General features: G+C 44.5%; 1 protein-coding gene across 1 annotated transcript; it reads right to left on the bottom strand.

Moving 5' to 3' along the window:
* Nucleotides 1-6,692: 6,692 nt before the first annotated feature.
* WNT16 (Wnt family member 16) lies at nt 6,693-19,525 on the bottom strand. The gene is made up of 4 exons (XM_073328197.1): nt 19,161-19,525; nt 18,806-19,041; nt 16,463-16,749; nt 6,693-9,345 (listed from the first exon to the last, which is right to left on the bottom strand). The coding sequence occupies exons 1-4, from the start codon at nt 19,253-19,255 to the stop codon at nt 8,881-8,883; spliced, it is 1,083 nt and encodes a 360-aa protein (XP_073184298.1). The 5' UTR covers nt 19,256-19,525; the 3' UTR covers nt 6,693-8,880.
* Between the last annotated feature and the right edge of the window lie 5,185 nt (nt 19,526-24,710).

The raw sequence follows: 24,710 nt of genomic DNA, 5'->3' as shown, positions 1-24,710 counted from the left end.
AGCTCCAAAACCAGTTAGCACTAAACTAAGTTATTTTTTTCTTTAAGGGCTTGTCTTTGCTGCTTAAAAAGGTCTGTTTCTTACCTCAGGTAACTAACGGACGTGAGCTATTCCAAGATAAAAGATGCACCCTTTTTTAGCAGTGAAGACAAGGCCTAAATTAGAGGTAACTCCTTAATTAGCAGTAATTGGGGTAATCACGGATGAATAGCAAGTCAAAAAATCAAAACAGCCACAATCCCACATCAATACATTCCAAATTGTAATTAGACAATGTCAAAGTTATGTTGTTCTATGCAGAACCTTTTAATGATGATAGACAAATAGATTCTCTAACTCAATGCATTTGACCTTTAAGATGTTGTTTGAAACAAAATTTATCCACCGTGTTATGTTTCAGTGGCTCTCCAGTTTCTCAGCTGATTGTGTGCGGGCTTCTTTCAGGGGAGAAAAGGATATTATTTCAGTCATGGACCTGTTTCTTTGCTATTGACGGGGTACAATGCACCCTTCAGCACAAAAGGAAATGAATAATGTAACCTTAGGAATGATCTTTTTTTTTTTAACCCATAGTTTAAAGTTTCTAGTCTCGGCTGTAGAAAACAGAAGTGATCATAAAACATTTCATTCCGTCTCCCAATAAGGCACGAATTTTCAGAGCTTTCTGGGAAAGAGGTTACAAAAATCCTTCCCAATAGTAAGTTTCAACTTTTTTTTAAAATTAAAAAGTTTGAACCATACGTATTACAGGTTTGATCATACCAAACTGTGTTTGATTTAAGCAAAAACATGGGCAAGTGCACAGCTGTTTAACAGTTAAGTTGCCTAGTTGTAGACACATGAGAGTTAGAAAAATGACCAAACTACAAGACAGATTCTGATCTTGTGTATGTGATGGAATTTTCCACCTTGCTAGTAGACTCAAGATCAGTAGCAGATTTCCTAAGATACATGGCACTATATGTCATGTAGCTACATTAAATATCTGGACCTACATCCAGTTGTTCAATTAGTGTATTAAGAGCTCCTATATTTGGTGCATTAGTGCTCACCAGCTGAGGTGTGTCTCTCACCAACTGTTCTCACACCCTCTGCTGGTGTGCACTAGAAATTCCCTAGTGGATGCTGACTTAGTACTGTTTGATTTGAAACAGAATTATGTCAGTGCACAATAGGGAATCTTTAATGTGCACTAGAAGGGTCCACATGGATAGTTAGCATGTACCATTCTGGTGCACACTAGAATTTGCACCCAAGCTGATGCACACTAATGTACCACGTAGACAAGCCCTAAATTAGTTGTGGGTTTTTTAAAAGTTTAGTGACTTTTGCCATTATTTATTACATCCCATTGTTTAGCAATCTAACTAAAAGATAGCTACTGTACATCAGGAATGGTGCATTTAGATTAAGTTCTTGAATCCTGATTCCAGTCCCATCTATGGTGATCACAAATCACTGAGATATCTGCAAAATGAATTGCAGTGTCACATTCCAGATCTTCTACCATATTTTCAATCCTACTAAACTGGCACATTGGTAAAGGGACTGATTCTGTTCTCTATGCTGGTGTAAAACATGAGCTAGACCACAGAAGTTAAACTAGTGTGACAGCAGAACCTAGATCAGGGTCAGATATATTTTGGCATTAGTTATCTGAAATTAATGTTGTAATTAGACTTTATAGATACCACTCAATTCAATGGAGTTACACCATTTGCCACCTGTCTGTAAAAGAAACACAACTGCCTTCCAGAAATATGAATCATGAGAGTCCATGTTTAAGAAATGCATTTTCAGAGTTGTTTACATTACTATTGCTTGTTTTAAAAAATTACTGGAGGCTACAGTGGGGATCATTTTCTTATTGCTGATGCTGTGGTTGATATTAAAATGCCAGCAGTTACCATACAGTTGTAACTGATAAACCACAATTTCTTCTTTGAGTACTGGTCCCTAAGGGTAATCACTGTTGGTGGTCAGGTGCTCCATGAGTCCAGGAGCAGAAATTCTTCAATAGCAGTGTCTGCTAGTCTGCACTGTGCATTATGTCTCTTTGTGCTTCAAACCAAGGGCATAAGTGGTGACATGGACCAACCACACCCTTCAGTTCCTCTTTTACTGCTTGTGGTCTGTGATGGAAATTCTCCTGTGCCAGTATTCCCTTCTTCCACTTGATGTTTACATGTAAATAGTTATTGATTTTTAGATAGTTTGCATAAGTCTAGTTTAGTTCGTGTGGGGGTAGTGTGTGTGTGTGTGTGATTTGTCACCCTGTCTTTTCCCAACTCTGGGGCCTTATGCCCAGGGTTCTGGGCTTTAAATCTTGCCTCACCTGCCCCTGGGTCTTCCGGGTGAGCGACCCTCACAACATGTGCCTCTACCACTTAGGGTAGGCACACATCCCATCTAAGTGTGGGATTTGCCACTCCTTTCCTTCTCACGCTAGGCAAGCTCGGGAGTTCCAGCTCTGCCAACACTTCATGGAGCTAGCCTTGAGGCCCAAGATCAGATCCAGGGTCCTCTTGTTCTCCAACTCATCAGCCAGAACCACTGAGTAACATTCTGCCAGCACCAACGGAATGCCCCACCAAGCTGAAAGACTCCATTAAGAGCAAGCACGATGAGGGTAAGGAGACGCACAAGACGACTGAGAAGTCTGCTCATTATTCTTCAAAGAAGAGAGCAGCTTTTCCCCTTCTGGAGTCTTGCTGAAGCCTGGCCTTAGACAGGGTTCACCTGGAGCTCATGGTGAGATTGGGCAGGCACCAGTGGTACTAGGAACATCTGCTACTCCAAAACTGTCCTCTGAGCAATGCAAAGATGATAAGGAGCACGTGCCCTGAACACCGATGGTATCACACCACAGGTCTCAGCCTCAACTATCCGTCCTAAAACAAGACTCCGACAAGCTTTCCTCCAGCGAAACAGGGATACACCCTTCTAGATGGATTTGGCCACCTATTGTGATCTGGAGTCCCCAATCCTGATGGAACTGTTGTTAGTATAGGACATCAAAACAGTGTCCATCCACCGCTCCCTGATTCCCAGCCCCAGCAGAGAGATGACATTCTGAAATGGTATTTTGACAAATCATTCAATCACTGCTAACCATGTGTTCTGTCACCACCTTCAACCCCCATTCAGCAATCACCTACCCCATGTCTTTCCAGGATGGCAGACCACAACCGCTGTTTATTACATAACAAGCAGTGAGAAGTGATTTACACCCTTTTGTAAGGAAGCAGTATGAATAGGGAACGGATGCATCCAACCCAACATTATCTTCTTAGCAGCACCTCTTCTGGGAGTCATGAATTCCCTGACAGACAGGCTCAGCAGGCATTTTAACAATGACGACGAGTGGGATCTCTGTTATTTGTTGGTCCAACGAATCTTCCAACAATGAGGGTACCCATCCTGGGACCTCTTTGCCACCCAAGAAAACATGAAATGCCGAGCTTATTACACTAGCAATGGCCAGGGTCCAGACTCCAGAGGGGATGCCTTCCTATTCCTATTTTCAGAAGTGTTAACATATTTCTTTCTTCCCATTCCCCTCGTACCTTGTGTTCTCTGGAAAATACACAGAGACAGTAATTGTAATAGCACAATAGTGGCTGTGTCAGTTTGGTTCACCATAGCCCTGCAATTGACCACCTGCAGTCACTTCCCACATTCCTGTCTCAGAATGGGGGACAAAACCAACCATCCCAACTTGACTTCCTTCCAGCTGACAGCTGGGTTTTGGTGGCGAACAGACTTAAAATGAACCTGTTCAAAAGCAGCACAATCCATCTTGCTTAATAGTAGAAACCCTTCTATGTGTTTTAGATGACAGGGAAAAGTGCTTCCACTTCGCATCCTTCCTCCAGAACTTCCCTATCGCCTTGATTACCTCCTCTTCCTAAAGACACCAGGACTTCCAGTCAGCTTCCTGAAAGTGCATCTTGCAACTATCAGCACATTTGCACCCTCTTACAGAGAGCTACTCAGTTTTTACTCATCCCACAAAAGCAGTGCTAGAACTTTTCCTCCTGTGTCTCAACCTACACCACGCTACAATCTGAATTGAGTACTAGCGGCAATTATGCGGCCACCCTTTGAGCCCTTAGGTTCATGCTCCTTCCTGCATTTATCAACTAAACTAGCTTTTTGACAGCCATTACTTTAGCTCGGAGAGTAGGTGTGCTTGGTGCCCTCAGGGCAGAGCCACCTTATACTGTCTTTCATACAGACAGTGTCCTTCTGATTATATCCGACGTTTATTCCTAAGGTCCCGGCAGACTTCATCTGAATTACATGGTTCATCTGCCTATATTTTACCCAAAGTCCCACCACACTACAGACAACATGAGATTATTCTGTCTAGATGTTCGAAGGGCCCTGGCTTTCTACCTGGATTCAACAAAGCCATTTTGATAATCTCCTTGACTGCTCACTTCATTTGCCAAAAGAATGAGGGGTGAGGCGCTAGCTTCTCAGAGACTCTCAAGGTGGATCTGTGGGTGCATCTCCCTCTGCTAGTAGCTCACAGCAACTCCTCCTTCACCTGGTATCAGCTCACGCAACTAGGGCACAGGCTGCCGCATCACTGCAAGGTGTCCCTCTTTCTGAAATCTGCAGAGCAGTCACTTGGAGTTCAGCAGATGGTGCATCCTTTGGTTCAGCCATCCTGCAGACTGTGGTGCCATGTACTTGCATGCACACCCCTCCTAAATAAGCACTGCCTAGGAACCACCCACAGTGAGTACACATGGGGATCAGCACTCGAAGAAAGGAAAGTTACTTACCTTATAGTAACTGGAATTCTTCCAGATGTGTGGTCCCTGTGGGTATTCACAACCCACCTTCTTTCCCCTCTGCTTTGGATCTGCATGTGATTTGTGGTAGAGTAGGAAATGAAGGGGCAGTGGGTCCACTTCTCAGTTCGCAGCACAAGGAGGTGCAGCCCAACAGATGCTGCTTTTGAAGAATTTCCAGTCCCGAGCACACATGCACCCATTCTAAATACCTGCAGGGACCACACATCTCAAAGAACTCCAGTTACTATAAAGTAAGTCACCTTCCTTTTCCCAATAGCTGGAGTAGAAAACAGCCGCAGGATAGAGCACTGGACAGGGGCTCAGGAGACCTGGGTTCTAGTCCCAGGACTGCTACTGCTCTGCTGGATGACCTTGGGCAAGTCACTTTGCCTCTCTATGCGTCTCCATATGTAAAACAGGATTAATGGTACCAATTTTCTTTGTAAAGCACTTTGAGATCTATAGATGAAAAGTGCTATATTTGAGCTAGGTATTTAATATTAACGGAGCCATATCTCTTAGCAAATATTGTTGCTACAGTGCTCACTGCCAATGAGTCATTTATAACTTTTAAAAGTGTGACACAAACATCCTAGGTTGAGATTTTCAAAGAAGTTATGTAACCAACGCCTAATAAAAATCAATGGAAGCTGGACACTTGACACTTATATGCTCCTTTGAATATCTCAGTCCTAATATGTATCCTTTTGACTATGTCCTCTGACTGGCCCACACTGACTTTTGCTCTCTACCTACATTTTGTTCTTGCTACATATATCTGTAGTGTTCACTATGCATCCTGCAATTTAGGCAATGCACTAGAAAGTGCTGTCCCAGCACAGAGCAATTTGGCCAATAAGAGAGAGAATTTCCGTAGCAATATATTTTTTCCTTTAGTGAGAGATCTCCACTCAATAGGTAGTTTTCTCTCGCTATCACTGTCCACTGAGACTGGTAAATTACACAATTAGCATGCAAACAAAATGGGCCAAATTCATCCTGAGTGTAACTTCACTGACCTTGACAAAATTGTTCCCAGGATGAATTTAGCCCAATCATGTTTAAACTTCTCTCCCTAAAATACCAGCCCATGGTTTTTCTGAAACTGGCATAAATAATTAACATAGTTTGAGTTTAAAGAAGAGGTCATAATTATTCTTTGTTTGGAAAAAATAGACCTGTGGCATTTTTCACAGCTTTGCTACTTTTCACAAATTGCTGCTCCATGCTTACAAAAATGACAGAGTGAAGGAACGTGACTGAGAGAAGTAGCTTCTCCCATCTAAGGTACGAGAGGGAGTATCTCTTTCTACTATCCCTTCTTTAATCCAATTTAGATTTGAGGGAAATCTGTTCTTTAAGGAGAAATTATATATTGTGCCCCTCTGTGGTAACATACCCCTTCAAGAGTACTGTAATCCCATATTTTATAAATTATCATAGCTTGCAGTCATCATACAGGAAAAACTCCCATTATGGAATCCCTGTCACTGGTGGTTTGTAAGATACATATCCATCAGGGGCCAGCACAAAGAATATGAACCATGTATGTCACACTTTAGCCCTCAAAACAGAGTCAGGCCTTGTGCCGACTTGGCAACGGTGGTGAATTTCACCCAGCTGGAATCTTTCTTGAGTGGTTCTGATGTCAGTAAATGTAGTTTGCTTCTTTAGAAAACCTCATATGTAAATCGAACAGGAAATATGAGGAGAAATCCAGTATCATCATGTACAAGAAAAATAACGTAAGTACAAAACAAATGGAAGTGTTTGTTGTGTTCTCTAGGTCTTCCTCAAACAAATGAGAGTAAAGGCTGAGATTTTCAAACCTAGTTAAGGGATCTCAACACCCAATTAAATTAGAAATTTAATTAAAGTTGATGAGAATTAGGCACCTAAACAACTTTTAAATTCTCAACTAAAATGTCTATGCTAGTTTGTTTTTAAAAATTACAGTTGATAAGATTCCATAGGTGAAATCCTAGCCTCGCTGATGTTAATGGGAGTTTTGCCGTTGACTTCAAAAGGGCCAGGATTTCACTCAGTGAATAAGTTACAAAGCAAAATTAAGAGGAAAAGGAAAATGTATAATTCAATTGCTCATTTCAAAAATTAAATTCTCAGTGTGTCATAATAGGTGTATTTTAGCTGTAATATCTAAAAGTGCCCTGCTGGTAAGAAATAAGTCATTTATGTAATAGCTCAAATACATGTTTTCCCCTTACACGAGCGAATAAAAGTCAGTTAAAAGTTACTGCAACAGTAACAGGTCTAACCAGAAAATGTCAAACGTAATCTAATGTTAGTTCAGGGAACTTAATACACATACCTTTAAAGCCTTTTCTATAACTTGCATAATTTAAATATTTACAAAATATAAACTTTATCTTATCAAAAATACATCTTTGGATATTTCAGCAACCAAACCCTTTCACACACTGCTTTTAAAGCAGTATTTAACACATAATTACATACAAATAAACAATGAGCACCAGATGCATTTCATATACTACATGGATGCCTCTGCACAGTTGCTGAGCAAACACTGCATGTTCAACAGTTGAGCTTTGCATCCCCATTTCTTTCAGCAGTGTGCAGGAACAAGCTATGCATGGGTAATGCCTAATCCCTGAATGGGGAAAAAATATCAGTAAATATTTTAATGGTGTGAGCCAATCTATCAAATACATTATGCATTTGATCTTGTTTTATAAGCAACACTGGCTGGGGAATGACCTATTGAAATATTCTAGCTACTGTAGCTGCAAAGATATTCATGGTGGATAGGTCCGTCAACGGCTATTAGTCAAGCGGGTCTGGGATGCAACTCTATGCTCTGGGGGTCCCTAAACTCTGACTGCCAGAAGCTGGGACTGGATGACGGGACAGAACATTCAATAAATTGCCCTGTTCCATTCATTCCCTTTGAAGCATTTGGTACCAGCCACTGTCAGAAGACAGGATACTGGGCTAGATGGATCATTCGTCTGATCCAATATGACCATACTTATGTTCTTAAAGGCAGGAGAAAAACAAGTTCTGTTTTTGACATTTATTTCCCTTTATGATAAATTTCTCCTGGTTGGATCCTGCATGTGATGTGTCTAAGGATTAAGAGAACCAGACCTAAAGCCACCACCAAAACAGGTGAAGATGGTGAATTGTTAATTTTGACCCAACAGTACAGTACGCTGAGGGCAGTGGGGCTAAAGGTATGGGTCTGGGGCTGGCAAGAACAGTGTGCCCCACGCATATATGAGACCTGGAGGAGCAGGCTGCAGCAGTCTGTTTCCTTCAGCTACCATTCTGTCCTACTCAACTGCCCCCCTTTCACTTGTTCTAGGCGCATTTGAGTGATGGGCTTGTGAAAATACTAAAAATGGCAGCTACTGTGCACACTATTTGCATTCACTAGAATGAACTCCAGCACCAATGGCCTGGCCATGCCCCATCTCCACCCGAAATATACCCATTATCCCCACTCTCCCACGTACTCAGCTCACATTACTGAGCACCAACACATTTACACTACGTGACTGTACAATCAAGCACTGCATGTTCAACAGTAGAGCTTTGCATTCTCATTTCTTTCAGCAGCATGCCGGAACAAGCCATACATGGGTAATTCTAGTTCCTGAAAGGTTGGAGTGAGGACTCCAGGACACCTCTCACATGTCCAGTATCCCTTCAGCCTGTGGCCATTAAAAGCCAATACTTCTTCTTGACTTTTTTCCATTGTATTTATTGACAATGTTAAGGCAATTCTTGATCATCATGTTATGGCTGTTGCTGATAAGTTTAATACCGCTAACTAGCTGTGGAGTTACATATTCAAATGTGTCACCTATCCACCTGGACTTCTCAAAAGGCATGGCCTTTTTTGCTGTTACTTTATCACTTTGTGCAGGCTACTCTTTGTCTTGAGTTGCTCTTTCGGTTAGAAACCAAACCGTTTGGAATACAATACATTCCGTGAGCTCTGTTACTGAGATTGATCCTCTTGTTATCCCAACACAGGAGGAATGAGTCCTGTTCAGCAGGAAGAAGTTGCTTTGGTTTTCGGAGGCAGATTATCTCATTTGCAGGTATGAACATCAGTCATGCTCTCACACCTTCTGCAGCGTACGTAGCAGCACCAGACAAACTTGCATTCGCACCTCTCCACGTGTCTGACCACATGAGTGTTGTAACCACGGCCACAGCAGAGGAGGTTGCAACCATCTGGTCCCTCTGAAGTGCGGTTGCATTCCCTTCCCTGTGTTCCAGGAATCCCGAGTCTGCGATCCTCTACACAGTAGTTGGGCGACTTGTTTATGTAGAGAAGATCTTCCTTGCGGATTGGTATTTTCCGTTGGGTTTTTTCTTTCCTGCGTAGCTTTTTCTTCAGTCTGTCTGATATCTGTATACTGTTTTCATATCTATCTTTTAAATACTGGCCAATCTTTTCAAATGAAGACATAGTTTTCCAACAAGTTTTTACAGCACAGGACCCAGAAACTCCATGACAACGGCAATCCACTGACAACAGCTTTGCTACAGCCTGAAAACAAATCAAGACCAATATTCAGACTTTAATTCCACCATATTCCCTCATTCATTAAAAATACTGCTCATTCGCTGGTAATCCATAGATCTCCAAGCATTTTACTGATGGGGAAATAAGGCCACAGCAGGGACAAAGTTTTAGTGGCTACTCGCTCTGGGTACCTAGCTGGAGACACACACACGGCCTGACTTTTTCGAGGTGCTGACCAGCTGCAGCTCGTCTTAGCAAGACAAAATAAGATGTAAGTTTCCATTATTACTCCTTCAAAATTGGCATTTATGCCTTTTTTTCATTCTGAAGGATTCAACGTTTCCCCCAAACTACATATACTTAATCATTCCACCCATCGCTGAAATGCATCCACCTCTTGAGTGGAACATAGCAATGATGTTTAACAGTGCACAGTTTGGGAATAAGAGTGGATTTAGCGGAGGACATTTAGATCTAGGGGCTTAGGTGAAGTCCCAGGTGGCTGTAACACGGACAGGATCAGGCTCTCCTGTTGTAGGTAGGTAGGGTAGGTATTAAGTTAGGTTTGCCATTAACGTCTTGTTTTCAATGCATTTTTTCACTGCACACAAATACTAGCTAACATGCTTTGATAATGTAACTTATCCATGTTTTTTATAACTGCAGTATTTTAGAAATATTAGTAGAGTTAATACTTTCCTGTTTGAAGTGTTTCTGTTGGGTGGAATAAATTTTAAATCCTTTTCAGATATAAGTCGATTTAATAAAAACTGTCTGCAGGGCAAAGGGTGTCTGCAGCCTTAATTAGGCTTCTGCAGCGCACACAAGAATCTAGGCAGAGCTTATATGGGAGCGAGCCTTGAAAAACTGTAGACTGTAAACAAAGCACTAACTTCCTACAGCCAGGACTGCAGCTCAGATCTTTAGCAGACTGAGCATAACGGCTTCCCCTTCAATCTCTCATGGATGGTCATATGTAGAAGTAAACAACAAGGTGTGTCTATTGGTACACGTGACACAGCTCTGGAAAAGTTTAAAAAACTACCATATACACAGACTTAGCAAAATGATGAAGCAAAATTTTTTTAACGTCTCCATTATTAACACTCCCTATGGATTCATTGGTAATTGTGTGGAAAAGTCCATATTATAGTTGTCTGTAGTGTATCTAACGTGTCCCTGTCCTACACTCCCACAACTCATGTATATATTTTAATCACAGAACAATTTATTGATGACATTGTTTTGAAGCACCAGTAGCTGGAGAGTGTTAAAAAAGGCTGATTTTTAAGACTTGATAGTGGAGCTACAAGCTTCTCTGTAAACTCTTTATACAGCAAAGTATATACATTCTTTAAGCTATTAGTGCAGAAAGTTTAAGGGGCATTTACTCTGATTCATAACAACTGAGTGTAAAAGGGACCTTGGGGTAAGCCTACAGCAGACTAATAAGGAAGGCAATAGAGTTTGGTGTGTTTTCCAGTTTGAGTATCTTTACCACCAATACAAAGATCTTAGGAGATCTTAGAAGATCTGTACAGGAACACACACTTCCACATAAACTACGGAGCAAATTCTTCAACATCCCCAGGAAAAAACGTGTCCTCTGTTTACTCAAATCCCTCCCAAAGACCCACTGCCCACATACACTCGCCCATGTCCATCACATGCCTTCCCCACCCTAGCATTTATAAAAGGGGAGGAAAGAAAGGGGGGGGGGAGAGAGGAAAAATACCAATTTAACACCTTCCTCTGGGTTTCACAACAACTCTTACTTTATCCTGCAGACTGATCTGCCCTCATGCAGAGCCTTAGTGACATCAGGGGGACTGCTCCATCCACAAAGGGCAGATTTCAGAGTCAGGGTCTTAGGCTGCAAACTCCAAGGACCCAGGACTATCTTTATTTGTGTGTTGACTGGCACCAACCCCGCCCCTCCTCCACACACCAAAGTTTAACAAAGGAGTAGTTGTTATAATTTGGTGCAGAGGAAGTGATTTGTCCCTGCCTTAAGTTTTAACATGATGGTAAATTTGGAACAAAAAATGAACACATTTCTATCAGCGTGGCTGAAGCTCTGGACCCTGCCCTGACTAGGTCCCATTGACTTCAGTGGGAGTTCAGGGCTTTCAGCACGTTGCCAGATTGAGCCCAGAGTGATACTGAGGGCTGCGCTGGCAACGTGCCTGGATCGTCAAGGTCACATCTAATTATGTATAACTCTACAAACATTATTAAAAATACACGAGCATATTTGCTTGGACTTGTACCTTCCTTGGTGCATGAACAGAAATTGCTTGTTGCTCGAGGTCGCTGGTAAGTCAAACAAGTGAGGCATTCACAGAGCCATTAAAGAGGAATAGCAGGCATGTGCCCTGACCTGTTAGAACCATTAGTCAAAGCAGATGGAACCTAGTGAACTGGGAAGGAGATGAAGGCAACATTTCTAGACCCTGTGGGCAATGTTTCCTCTAATTTTTGACAGGCCGTGTTTGCAAAAAATTTCTGTGCAAATTGTTGTGCTTCTGTGCAAATTTTTGTGCACACGGTGTTTCGCCATGTGCGCTGGGTTTAGGATCTGCGTGCGCACACAGACACGCACAGCTTACAGGGAACAGTGCCGGTGGGCCATATCTGGAGCTGGAAGCTGCTATGTCCGGATGGACAGCAGGCAGTAGGAACACCCAAACTGCTCCTCTGCAAGAATGGGGGATAGGACCTATGCCCAGACCACCCTTGGGCATCCCCAATTTACAACAGTCTTCCAGTAACACTCTGATTCAATTACCCTGCAATTACGACAGATACTTGTGTTCTCTTCCTCACTACTTATTTGTACAGTCATAATCCTGTGTTTGTATCTTCAGAATCAGTTGATAAGGAAATGATTGGATAGTCACAGCTTTGGCATTAAGACTTCACTATGATCAAGGCAGAGGAGAAGCTAGGCTCTGAGAGGAGAGGGCCATTGTTACAATGTAAATAACCTGAGAAGCTAACAAAAATGACAAAAACAGAAACCATACAGAGAATGTAAACAGTAAGCCTGTTTTACAAAGAGATGCTATTTCAAAGTATTATCCTAGGTACCATTATTAGTTATATGTATTATGATAAAATGTAGCATCCCCAAGTAGACTGAAACCATATTGTGCTAGGCGCTGTACAAACATATGCCCTGATGTTGCAAATAATTTCACAAACTTCACTTTCCACACATGAATAGCCCCATTGAAGTTAGTGGGGCTACTCTTGTGTGTAAAATTAAGCATGTGTGTGTTTGGAGGATTGGGGCTACATAAATGAAAAAGGGCAAAGGAATGATGTGAGCCTCACTCTCACCTCTGGTCTGGTCTATGACTATCTAAGTGTTTCTGATCACCTCTCCCCATGGTACTTCATGATGTGGGATGCACCTTCCTTATTAAAGTGTGGTTCTGCTCTAAAAGGTGACTGCAAGGATAGCATTGTGAGGCTATGTATTCATATTCTGACTGCAACAACAGATTGCCATGGAACAAACTTCTATGCATGAGGCCAAATGTCATAGGTAAGCATTTAAATGAAAGCAGACCAGATTGTGTCAGGATGCTGGAAACGATGGTCTACTGTTTCTGCATAATCTGAGGGCATTTCAAAGTACAATATGTTCTGGACCACTACAGCTAGAACCTCATATGATATGGGCACTGTCACATGCACTGCAGTGCTTTTATGGGTTATGTATGCAGGTGTGTATACAGAGACGTGAGGTGAATTTAGTGTTTGTGAAAGGTGCTACACTGGTGGCTGAATCCTCTGTTTAGACCACACACGCTGGTCTATAAGCAGCAGCCCCATTTGGAGCAATGACAGGGCAGAGTAAGTACTTCAGTCCATACCCCTCAATCCACTCTGCCGATGCGGTCACCAAGAGTGCCAACAGGGATTGTGGTTCTGACGACAGTTACCTGGACCTTGATGAGACCATCATCTCATTTCACACAGGCAAACTGACCAGGTGACATTTCATTCAGTATCATACCAATAACCAATTCCAAATGGCTCCATTAGCCAACCTCTGAGCCATCCTGTCCCCTAATCATTATCTAATATGTTTGGAGCTAAGAAGTGCAATACACTTGTGAGTTCCTCTATCTGTCAATAAAATATTCTGATGGATCAGTTAGTATATTCCTTTAGGGGACATGGAACCCAGTGAGTTCAGACTCTCAGTTTTAGCCTGATCATTCCCTGAGGGAGGAGAGGTTTGCACCCGCCCCCAAGAGAAAGGTGTGAGGTTCCTTCCTCTGAGACCCACCAGAGACAAAGGAAATCCATATGGAAGCTGCATGCTGCCACATCTCCCTTCCCCAGCACCACAGCTCCTGTAGGAGCAGCGTTCTCATAATGGTCCTGACCAGGGCCGGTGCAAGGAGGTTTCACGCCCTAGGCGAAACTTCTACCTTGCACCACCCCGCAGCAGCTCCCCGCTGCCGCCCCCCTCGCCTCGGCCCGGGCAGCCCCCCTGCGGCAGCTCCCCGCCACCCCCTCCCTCGGCCCAGGGAGCTGCGTGCAGCAGCTCACCTCTGCTCCGCCTCCTCCCCGAGCACGTCGCCGCTTCTCCCGCCTCCCAGACTTGCGGCGCCAATCAGCTGTTCGGCACGCAAGCCTGGGAGGGAGAGAATCAGAGCAGGGCGGTGCTCAGGGGAGGAGGCGGAGGAGAGGTCGGCTGAGGCAGGGAGCGGGTCCCCTGTGCGCCGCCCCACCCCGTTACTTGCTGCGGGCGGCCCTCCCCGCGCCCCACTGCCCCAGCTCACCTCCGCTCCACCGCTGCCCCCAACCACTTGGCGCCCTAGGCGACCGCCTAGTGGTTGCACCGGCCCTGGTCCTGACTGCTGCTGCCTCCAACTTCCTCTTAGCAAGAGGGGTACAGTGTATGTTCAGTATGAAAGGGTCAGAATTCACATACACTTGGAATTTCCATGGAACCGGGGAGTAGACTCCTGAGACTAACCCCTCCTGTCACCAGCTCACTTGTACCCACTTATTTTCAAGAAGCATCTAGAGAGACGTTTCTACAGTGCTTGGAGAAACAGGGGTTGCATACGACGGAGCCCACCCCACCCAGGTCGATTCCTTTTTCTTCTTTCTACTTGTGGAACCAGAAGGGAGTGTTTGGCCCCCAGTCTGTCTAGATATCTTAAGTATCATAGTATCTGAGCACCTCAAAATCACAAGTCTATTCACCTATCACAACACCTGTCAGGTAAGGTAGAATTATTTCCTCCCATTTACAGAAGGGCAGCTGAGACATAGTGAAGCTAAGGCCCGCAGCCTCAAAAGTATTTAGGTGCCCAACTCCCTTAATACCTTTGAGGATCTGGGCCTAAATGACTTGCCAAAGGAACTCTGTGACAGAACAGGGAATTGAACGTTGATCTTCCAAGTCTCAGACTAGTAAACACTGGACCACTCTTCCTTTCTGATCTTCCGATCCTTCCTACTTTCTAAGTTACATGTCCTAGAGCAAACTAGGATATCAAAGCTTAGGCATAGGGTTCGGAGTGGAGATGGAACAGGAACTGGAGTATTCTACACATACCAAAGCCAGTACCAGTTATTCCAAATGAATGGTGTCACATCACTCCCTGGAAGACTATTCTTGCAATGACATGGCATCAGAAACACGATGGTATTTATTATGCAAGGTCACAGGATAGCACAATATCTTGCAAAACCTCCTTCTTGTAGGCCCCAGAACACCAGTTTAAATTCTTTCCAATGTCTATTTAAGGATTTTGAAATTAGGACAATCAAGAGAATTTATGCTGCTATTTTACTCACTAATACCATAGTTAGAGTAAAATCCTAACTGCAAATAATGAGGGCTGCTTTTGCTTTCACTTTGCATAAAGGCTGCAATATTTGCTTTACCCTACAGCTCACAGCTAAGTTGAAAAATATTTACTGTATGGAAATTACACAGAATAGTCTGCATACTTTCTCCAAGGGTATTTAACAACAATTCCAGCTCTTCTGCAAAAACAGTGTGGCTAAAGATCATTAACTGCTTCAAGCTTGCTATGGATGAAATTTCTTTAATACAAAAACCAGTGCTGCGCTGTAGAAAAATGCAGCATATACTAAGGTGTGGGCACCCAATGATTTCTACAGTGCTCTTTTCTGTGCTGTACTGCAGAGTTCTGTATTACAAAATGCCTGCAATCCTGTAAGGTCCTAAATTCCTAGATTCTCATTGGGGCAGATTCTGCCATCCTCATTCACACAAAGTGGTACCTTACTCTGCAAATCAGTCCATTGATCTCAACTACCCTGGGATTATCTACACTACAGCTACACAGCTATAGCTATGCTGCTATAGCATAGATGCTGCCTACATCGATGGAAATGGTCAAGACAAGGGGCTACCTCAATCTAACTGTGGTACTCAATGCTAACATTTTTTATTTAATTTTAAGTGTAGGTAGAGCTCAGAGAGCGATAGGCAAGCGCCTGATCATTGCAGACAGCAGGCCCTAATCCTGATCCTGCTGAAGTCAATGGGAGTTTTGCAACTGATTTCAAAGCTTATGCTGACTTCCCTGAGAGTTGTGGGTGCTCAGCTTCTTTCAGGAAAAGACTGTATATAAACTGTCTAAAAATGCTTATTCATGGGTGTATTTAACAGCATGTAATACACTGTGGGCAACAAAGTAAAGAGCAATTCTTAAAAAAATAGACTATACCCGCTAAGAAACCTGATGTCCACTCTGTCAACTCACAGAAAGGTTCCAAAAAAGAAAAAGGCAGCCCACTGTATATAACTGAAAGGAAATAAAGCCACAAGCATTATTCTGAGAAGTGTGTGGTTAATTTTACTAAAGGAGGGGCATGAAAGGTAAAAGTCTCTACTGTATTCCACCTCTGACTCAAAATTATTTTGTGGATTTTATTTTTTAACTATAAAGTGAGTGAGATAGATGATAGCCTGGATTTTTAGCCTCAGTTTTGAAATTCTTTGCTCTGGAGATTTTAGTTTGGCTCTTGCCATGGGCCCAATCCTTACTTGCAGTCAGAATCAGGTCTCTTTGCATTAATGCCACTTTGGGCAGTTAAATCTAACTATCATTTGGTTCGATTTCTAACTTCTAATGCATACCTGCCTTCCAGCCTCGTTATTGTGCAGGTTCATTGAGATCAGTCCGTTCCCGTCTTTTCCAGTTATATTCTTAATAGGCCCATCTAAGAACTTTCTGCTAAACCACATTCCATAATGGATGTCATCAGAGCAGCCACCCCAGTGCCAGCCTTCAGTGGCTGAGCCACCGTTTTGCAGGTTTGTATCACAGGAGCACTCAGTCATATTTCCTGCACTGCATGATCGAGTCACTGCATGTACAAGGCCTGCCGCCGTCACTGCATATATAAAGGCTGTTTCCTTGGTGCCTAAAAAGAATGCATTGAAATGTTATTTTAGAGATTAACCACATCTGACCACTATTAATTTTCACAGATGAATCTTGGAAGTCAATCCCCAGTAGCTATTATTCAAGGGGAATAATGAGAGAGCTCTACAGTCATTATTTACACCATATCCCAATGATGTCAGTGAGCCTGATTCATGGAGTTACACAGGTGTAATGCAACTGAGACTCCAACCTAACAAGACTTCACAGATGTGGAAGGACTACTCACATACATTTGATTTTTTTCAGGACTGTTCCTTTAACTATGCTACTTCATTCTGAGCGTGTGTCATTTTGTTCGCCACTTTCAGAAGTGGATTTTGGGTTTTTTGGCATCAGAAAATTTTGACCAAATTTCAAAAATAAATTTCAGTTGAAAATTTCTGACCAGCCCTGCTGCTTTCCACCATTAATACTGATTTGAATAAGGAGAAAATGGTTCAGATCATGGAGCAACCCGAAGCTCACCTGTGCACACCCAGGATCATAGTGTTGCCTTTGTACAGGGCCAGATCCCACTGTATACCACCTTTAAGAACCTCAGGGCTGTTCTAATTTACAAAGGGTGCAACAATCACAAGAAGCTGAAACCACAGCCAGGGATCAGAGTGGCACAAGGGTGTTTTGGCCATACCCCCTTTTCTCTGGTAGGCTGGCATTAAGAAGGGGAAGTGGCATAAAGCCCCAGTGCTATCTTTCACCAATGGATGATCTTTGCCCTGGGATGACTCTTCCCATGTTGGTTAAGCCAGCTTTAGAGCCATATTCTGCTGGAGGCGTGGCATAAAGCGAATGCCCCAGAGAATCTGGCCTGATATCTTTAAAGGCTTTGGTAAGGTTAGAACACCATTAAGACCATTTAAAACATCCTGCCATCAGTTGAAGAACTACTATTTTCTCCACTGTTATAAAAGAGAGTTTTAGTTATTCCATACTGCTCACTGAAAAGGAACTTCATTTCTACTAGAGTGTTTTGATGGCACCAAAACAATTTTTCCCTTAAAAAACACCAACGAGACTATTCACACTAGTAAAGACACTTGTGTGTAAGTATCTGCAGGGTCAGTCCCTCAGTTTGGGCCCAACTGATGTCCACAGGAGTATTCACATGAATAATGTTATGTGCAAGGATGGCCTTTCTGAATTTACATTAATTTGTATTGCTTATTTTTAGTTATTTATTTTTGTGGTTTATTTCACAAGTGATAGCATTTAGTGACCATTACATGGGAACAAAATACAATCTTAAACTACTGAATAAGGACCTGATTGTGCACTCTTCATTCAGGCAAGTAGCATGGGATTGAACCCAAATCCTGCGAACACTGACATGGATGAGTAACCTTCCGCACAGGACTTCAGTGGGAATACTCATGTATTTGGGAGCAATGACACTACTCACTCCTCTGTACGTGTGTGCCATCCCTGCCTTGGTCATAACTTGTTAACAGTATCTAAAGCCATAAACATCTGACAGGTGTTTAATTGTTAAGTTGGGCCCAGACCCTACAAACTGCTCCACTATAGATGCCAAGTCAGCAAGGCTCCAGGAGAGCCCGGAGAGAGCTTCTTGCAGGATCTGATGCTTTCATCTAATACAGACAAATTACCCCTAGTTTAAGGCTTGATTCAGCCAATTCCCATTGACTACTCCCATATTTAAAGCCAGCCAGTATCTGAAGAGCAGCTGATGGAGGGGACGCACGGGGGGCGCTGGGCACGGGCGGCCCTTGGGATTCCCCCCTCCCGGCCCCTCTGCCCTCCACAAGCGAGGACAGGTCGCGGGGGAGCCGAGCCTATGCTCTCCCTGCAACCTTCACACCCACCCCAGCCTCTGGCTCGTCCCCGCCCGGCGCCCCAGTCTGGCCCCGGCACACGGGCGGATCGCGCCCTCCCGGGGGACGGGGAGCCCCGCTGCGCTCCAGGTGGGGCGAACGCTGGTCGGCGGCCAAGGCTTGGCAGGCACCAGCGGGCTCGGGATCCCCCCCCCCCACCCCAGCAGCTGGGCGCTCTCCCCCCAGCCCCCGCGGACTCACCGCTGCTCAGCTCGGCGCCGAAGACGGAGAAGTCGGAGTCGGGGGGCAGCAGGAGGCAGTTCCACCGCTCGTGCCTGAATTGGCTCCGGCACTCCTGGATGCCCAGCCGCGCGCCCTCGCGGATGCTGGGCAGCAAGTGGGGCTTCCTCTTGCACAGCTCCTTCTGGCGGCCGCTCAGCGGCAGCCCGGCGCAGCCCAGCTTCTCCGGGACCCCGAAGGAGGCGATGCCCAGCCACCTGCGGAACCAGCCCGGGAGTGAGAGCCAGGCAGCCGGAGTCTCTCGGCCTCAGAAATGCCCCCTCCCCCGGCCGTCCCGCCAGCCCCATCGCTGCCCGCCCGCCGGCCCCCGACTCACATCCAGTTCCCGTGGGCGCAGCAGGGCCAGAGCGCGAGCAGCAGCGCTGCCCACCGCACGCACAGGCGAGGCAAGCCGCAGCCAGCCCTCCCCATGGAGGCAGCCCGCCGTCCCTGCCCCGCGCAGCCTGGGCCAGCAGGTGACAAGCCCCCGCGGCAGCTTCCCCTTATTCTGCCTCTTCCTTTGCTCCGCGCCCGGAGAGAGCAGCCTGCGGGCAGCCGCGGGAGCCCAGGGCTGGGCAGAGGTCCCCTCGCTTCAACGTGAGCAGGTTCCTCTTGGACCTCTCCATGCCCAGCCTTCTCGGCCCCTCCAGCCGCGCCTGGCCGCCCATTGGCCCCCGGCAGCTCATGAATATTTGAGACAGCGCCCATTGGTCCGGAGAGCTCGCGGGGCAAGGGCTGGCCCGCTAGGGGGCGCTGCCGCGCAGCATACCCGGTGTGAAACAGGCTCCGGGGGAGCGGCCGGGTTCACTCAGGGAGAGGTGCGCGCCGTCTGTGTGCGGGTCCCGGCGACGTGCTCGGGGAGAAAGCAAAGGGGCCCGGCTGTGCGACAGGTGGCCGCAGAGCGCCCAGCCCCGTAGCATGGACTGCGCTGGTTGCGCTTGCCTTCCTCTGGGGGACTGGCTGGTGAGGTTGTTCCCCTTTGATGGGGGCTTCTAATGCCACCAGCGCGTGTGAAAATAAGGGTGGAGTTAGGTGGCTTGTAAAGGTGACACTTACCAACACTCTGTATTTTAAACCAGCAATGAGAGGAAAGGAAGGGAAGACAAAGTGCACCATCCATATATTCGCAAAAAGAAAAGGAGGACTTGTGGCACCTTAGAGACTAACATTTATTTGAGCAGGGTTTATTTTATGCTTGTTGCTGCTTCCTCCCTCAACCTACTGAAACTGATTCAAGATCCTGATCTAAAATCAGTGTAGTTCTCACTCCCTGGCTCTTGATCTGCAATATAAATATAGCATCTGCCCTGAACTCAAGCAGGCTATGAGTATTTGCACTCTGTCCTTAGAATGATATAGATTTTTACATGTAAATATCAGTAAACATCAATTTCACCATACAACACACAATTGAAATTTACAGATAGGCAAAGTAAGAAAAATACTGCTTGAGAACTTAGTTTGATTTCAGGTTATTTACTCTGTTTATTTTGACATGATGTTTAGCAATTTGTGTTTTAACAGTTATAAAGCATTAATTTTTTGAATCTCAATGTCTACTGTCAATTGTTGTCTGACACCCCCCATTGCCTGACCCTCCTATAATTTCCCGCAACTGTAAACTTTCATAGAATCCTAGAATCATAGGACCGGAAGGGACCTCGAGAGGTCATCTAGTCCAGTCCCCTGCACTCATGGCAGGACTAAGTATTATCTAGACCCTTCCTGACAGGTGTTTGTCTAACTTGCTTTTAAAAATCTCCAATGATGGAGATTCCACAACCTCCCTAGGCAATTTATTCCAGTGCTTAACCACTCTGACAGTTAGGAAGTTTTTCATTTAAATAGATAATCTATAAAAAAGCTTAAAAATAAACATTGATATTATCCATCACATTTATAAAAGAAGAATTCTGCCCAGCCTACATTTCGCACTGAATTGCATGTGCATGTTCTCTGAGGAGTCCAGAATCCAACTCCAACTCACACCACATATAATATTGTCTTTGAGTTGGAAAATTATTAACCTGTGATGGCTCCAATCATACTCGTAGATCTGAAGTAATTGAAACCTGACTTTTTCCAGGCCATAGCCTACATCTATGGCTAGGCTACAATCACATCTCCTGTTTGAACATATTGGCCAATACAAGTGATTGTATTTGCAATTTACAGAAGTGTGCCATTTTTCATAGGTGTAAAAAATGCCAGGGCACCCATTTAATCATGTATGGCTAGATTTTGATCCCTTTACTCATACTGAGGAGGACCTTACTCCACAATTAGGCCCACTGAAATCGACTACTATTCAGTGTGAGTAAGGGGACCAAAATCTGGCCCTCTGTAATTCTGATCCCCACAAGGTAAATGAGACAATATTAATCTTAAGCATTACAGGTAGCCAAATCAGAGTGAAGTAGTGAAAAATGAACCAGAATCAGAGCTGAAGTCATATGTGTAGCCTGAGTGAATCAAGCATCCAAAGTTACTATACACCACTATACTGAGCAGACAGATTAGTGGGATCAAAATGTCAACTGGAGCCAATTCACCATCAGGCATTGTCATCTAAGCTTGTAGGTATTGGTTGTGACATGACCTCTCTCTGAAAAAGCATCCAAAAAACTTAAAAATACCACAGAAGTGAGGGGCTAAGCCACATGCCAAGCAGGATTGTGAAATATTGTGGTAAGAGTAAAGGTTGCAATTACTATACAGTCACTGGCTGTTGCATATGGTTCATTTAGTAATCTGGTGACTTGCGTTCTCTTACATTTTCAGAGACTTGATTATCTGGTTGGTAATCAAATAACATACAAAATTTACATACATGAGTGATGAAGACTTTGTTGCTGGGTTGCTGGATCTGTCTTTTCCATGCTTGCTGGTCCAGCACTCGCTCCATATCCATTTTATTCTCCCACATACAGTCTATCAACCGTTTTCTTGGCAGTCTTTTTATTCTCTGCCCAGACTTTCTGAGTGTACATAATTACCATTGATGCTGCACATTTTATTTTGTCTTTATACCTAATGTTCTCCATGGAGCCAGTGATGTGCAAATAGGGAAAGGGGGGAGTGAGCAGGCAAGTGATGAGCATGCTGGCCAAGGATCCCACCACCTTTTCCATCTACCAGCACACACCGACATCCAAGGTGGAGACACCCTGTTGCGGAGAGGGAGCTGTCACTGTGGCAGTTGTGGCGAAGGACTCCTGGCAATCTGTTTCCATTGGTGCTGCACTACTCGGCATCCGGGGCAAAGCTATGGAAGGCCCAGACCTGCTGTGGAAGCACAAGGCCCATGTATGGATGACCCTGTACCCCCCTCAACAAATACTTGAGCTTCACACATATCTTACGGTACCCATGATATGGGCCATTGCTTCTTTCCAGGTGGGGGCAAACTCTGCTCCCTGATGGGAAAATTCTAAAAGCGTTACTGTGTTGAGTTCCCTGTGCACTACAGGGTGTTACTGAAAAGGGGTAGGACATTGAACAAAACATGTAAAAATCAACCTTCCTAGAACAGTCCTTCTACAAGACTTCTCGTCCCTAAAACGGATATGAAAATAGCTTTCTATCATGTTCCCGATTTTTATTCCCAACCCACTAACTTCATAAAAATTAAATCAATTTGCCTGAAATGAAACAGGTGCACTGTTTATGCCAGGGTAGAATTCTTCTGGAAAGATATGCTTTGGGAGATATGAGGATTCCAGAAAATGAGGTAATTTAATTTCTTGAAAATATTCCTAATACTTTTTTGGCTCATCATAACACCAAAATATCTTGGCCTAAACACTGCAGATTTGTTGTAATTGCTTGCTTTTTTGTGAGGACTGGTGGTTTTGCCTAGTTTGGGAAGGCACTTAAAGGATTAATTATGGCCCATATTAAAAAATAGAAGTAGTTTATGCATATACAGGAACGCTGCATATTGACTTTTATGGAGCTTGGGCAGCCCACGCAAGCCAGATATCAGCTTCCTGAACTGCACATCAGTTCTCTACCCTGAGACTCTGCATGATGCAGCTGCTCTGATGCAACCTTTAGAACCTGCATCATGCAACATTCTTGTGGCATACATGGTATATATATATGCACACTACTTTCAGAAAATCACAAGCAGAAGCTGCTGGTTTTCTCAACCACACAACAGCTAAGAGAAGGAGGTGAGGCTTTCTTAGCCTTGGTCTATACTAAATACTTGTGTTGGTATAACTGTGTTGCTCAGGGATGTGGAAAAACCACCCCCCTGAGTGACATAGTTCTACCGACCTTACCACTGGGCTTCTCCCACTGACATAGCTGCCACTCTCAGGGAAGTGGAGTACCGTTGGTGACAGGAGAATCTCTCCCGTCAGAGTAGGTAGCTGTGACACAATGCCCCATATTCTTCATAGAGATATTGTTATGATATGAATATGGCATAACTAAGATATGGTTTATGCAGGATGGGTCATGTGAGGTACCATTGGAAAGGTTATAATTTACTGAATGTGATGATCCTATTTTTATGCATGTATCATTTCTGTATCTGAAGTTAGGAATATTAACTATGTATCAATTGCAAAAGTGTTTGCACCTGGGGAATGCCCACCAGACAAAATGCAATCAGTCTGGTGGGTTAGTCAAGTCAATAAACCATTAGGGAGAGCAATAGGTCTTTGAAGATGCTAATTCCCCCCTTCCTGAGAAGCTTCCTGGGATGCTGCTTTGACAGTGCAGGGTCATGTGATCATGTCACCTGGTACTGGCCACCATCTTGGACTAGTATTTTTCCACTGGGACCGGGTTTGGGGGTGGGGAAATCACACTAAGAGACACAGGATTCCCGCCATAAGGAAATCCTATTTAAGGCAGGGAAGTGAGGTAATCAAGGCCGTCGGTTCTTCACTGAATCCCCGCCCAAGATGACTGCTGGAAACACCTAAAACTGATGTGGGGAAGGGAAGAACTGGACCCAAGCCAGGAGGTGTCTGGCCTATGAAAGGAAATCTGAAATTCTAAGCTGCAAGCAAAAGAGGTTTGTTTTCGAGAATCTCTGCAACCTGCTTAAAACAACATTTAGGGTGAGAAATTACTACTTGTAGCCAGTTTCTTTAGAGTACTAAGCTTAGGGTATGGCTACACTTGCAGTTGTAGAGCACTTTGGATTAAACCAGCCTTCGTACAGCGAAGTAGGGAAAGCGCTGCAATCTGTCCACGCTGACAGCTGACAGTGCAGTGGCATGGCCACATTTGTGGCACTTGCAGCTGCATTGGGAGCGGTGCATTATGGCAGCTATCCCGGAGTTCAAGTGGCTGCAACGTGTTTATCAAATGGGGAGTGGGTGGGGTGGAGTGTGTTGTGTGTATGTGGGGGGAGAGAGAGTGGGTTTTTGGGGTGCTGAGAGTGTGTCAGCATGCTGTCTTGTAAATTCAGACCCCTCCCACCCTCCCCAGCCACCCGCCTCTCTCACTTACTCAAAGCAAACTGTAACTGTTTGTTTTTTCTTGGACCACATAAACAGCCGGCTGTCTGAAACGGAGATTTGAAAGAGCACTTCTGCATTCCTGACGATTTCACAACAATGAGAAGAGAAGCCACTTGATTTCAGAGGATTATGGGACGTTTCCGGAGGTCAATCAAAGCGCTGTATCTTAATTCCTCATTCACACTGACGCTGCAGCATCTCACCCAATACGCAGCAAACGTTATGCCTCTCGGGCAGGTGCAGTACCAGCAGCTCTCTAGCCAGGGAGTCAGAGCGCTCTACGTGCCTTGCCAGTGTGGACAGGGAGTGAGGTAGAGCGCTCTGGGCGACTTTATTGCGGTATAATGTGCAAGTGTAGCCAAGCCCTTAGTTTGCATGTTTGTTTTATTTGCTCAGTAATCTACTTT

Source organism: Lepidochelys kempii, chromosome 1, assembly GCF_965140265.1.
Source record: "Lepidochelys kempii isolate rLepKem1 chromosome 1, rLepKem1.hap2, whole genome shotgun sequence".
NCBI classification, from domain to species: Eukaryota; Metazoa; Chordata; order Testudines; family Cheloniidae; genus Lepidochelys; species Lepidochelys kempii.
Note: the sequence above shows the minus strand (reverse complement) of the source record. Positions and strands in the feature narration are given on the sequence as shown.

Excerpts from the sequence above, each read along its gene's own strand:
- WNT16 (XM_073328197.1), bottom strand. The coding sequence starts at position 19,255 with ATGGGGAGGGCTGGCTGCGGCTTGCCTCGCCTGTGCGTGCGGTGGGCA. Across the intron at positions 19,042-19,160 it reads TGCGCCCACGGGAACTGGAT|GTGGCTGGGCATCGCCTCCT; the intron begins GTGAGTCGGGGG and ends CTGGTTCCGCAG. Across the intron at positions 16,750-18,805 it reads CGGCGCCGAGCTGAGCAGCG|GCACCAAGGAAACAGCCTTT; the intron begins GTGAGTCCGCGG and ends CATTCTTTTTAG.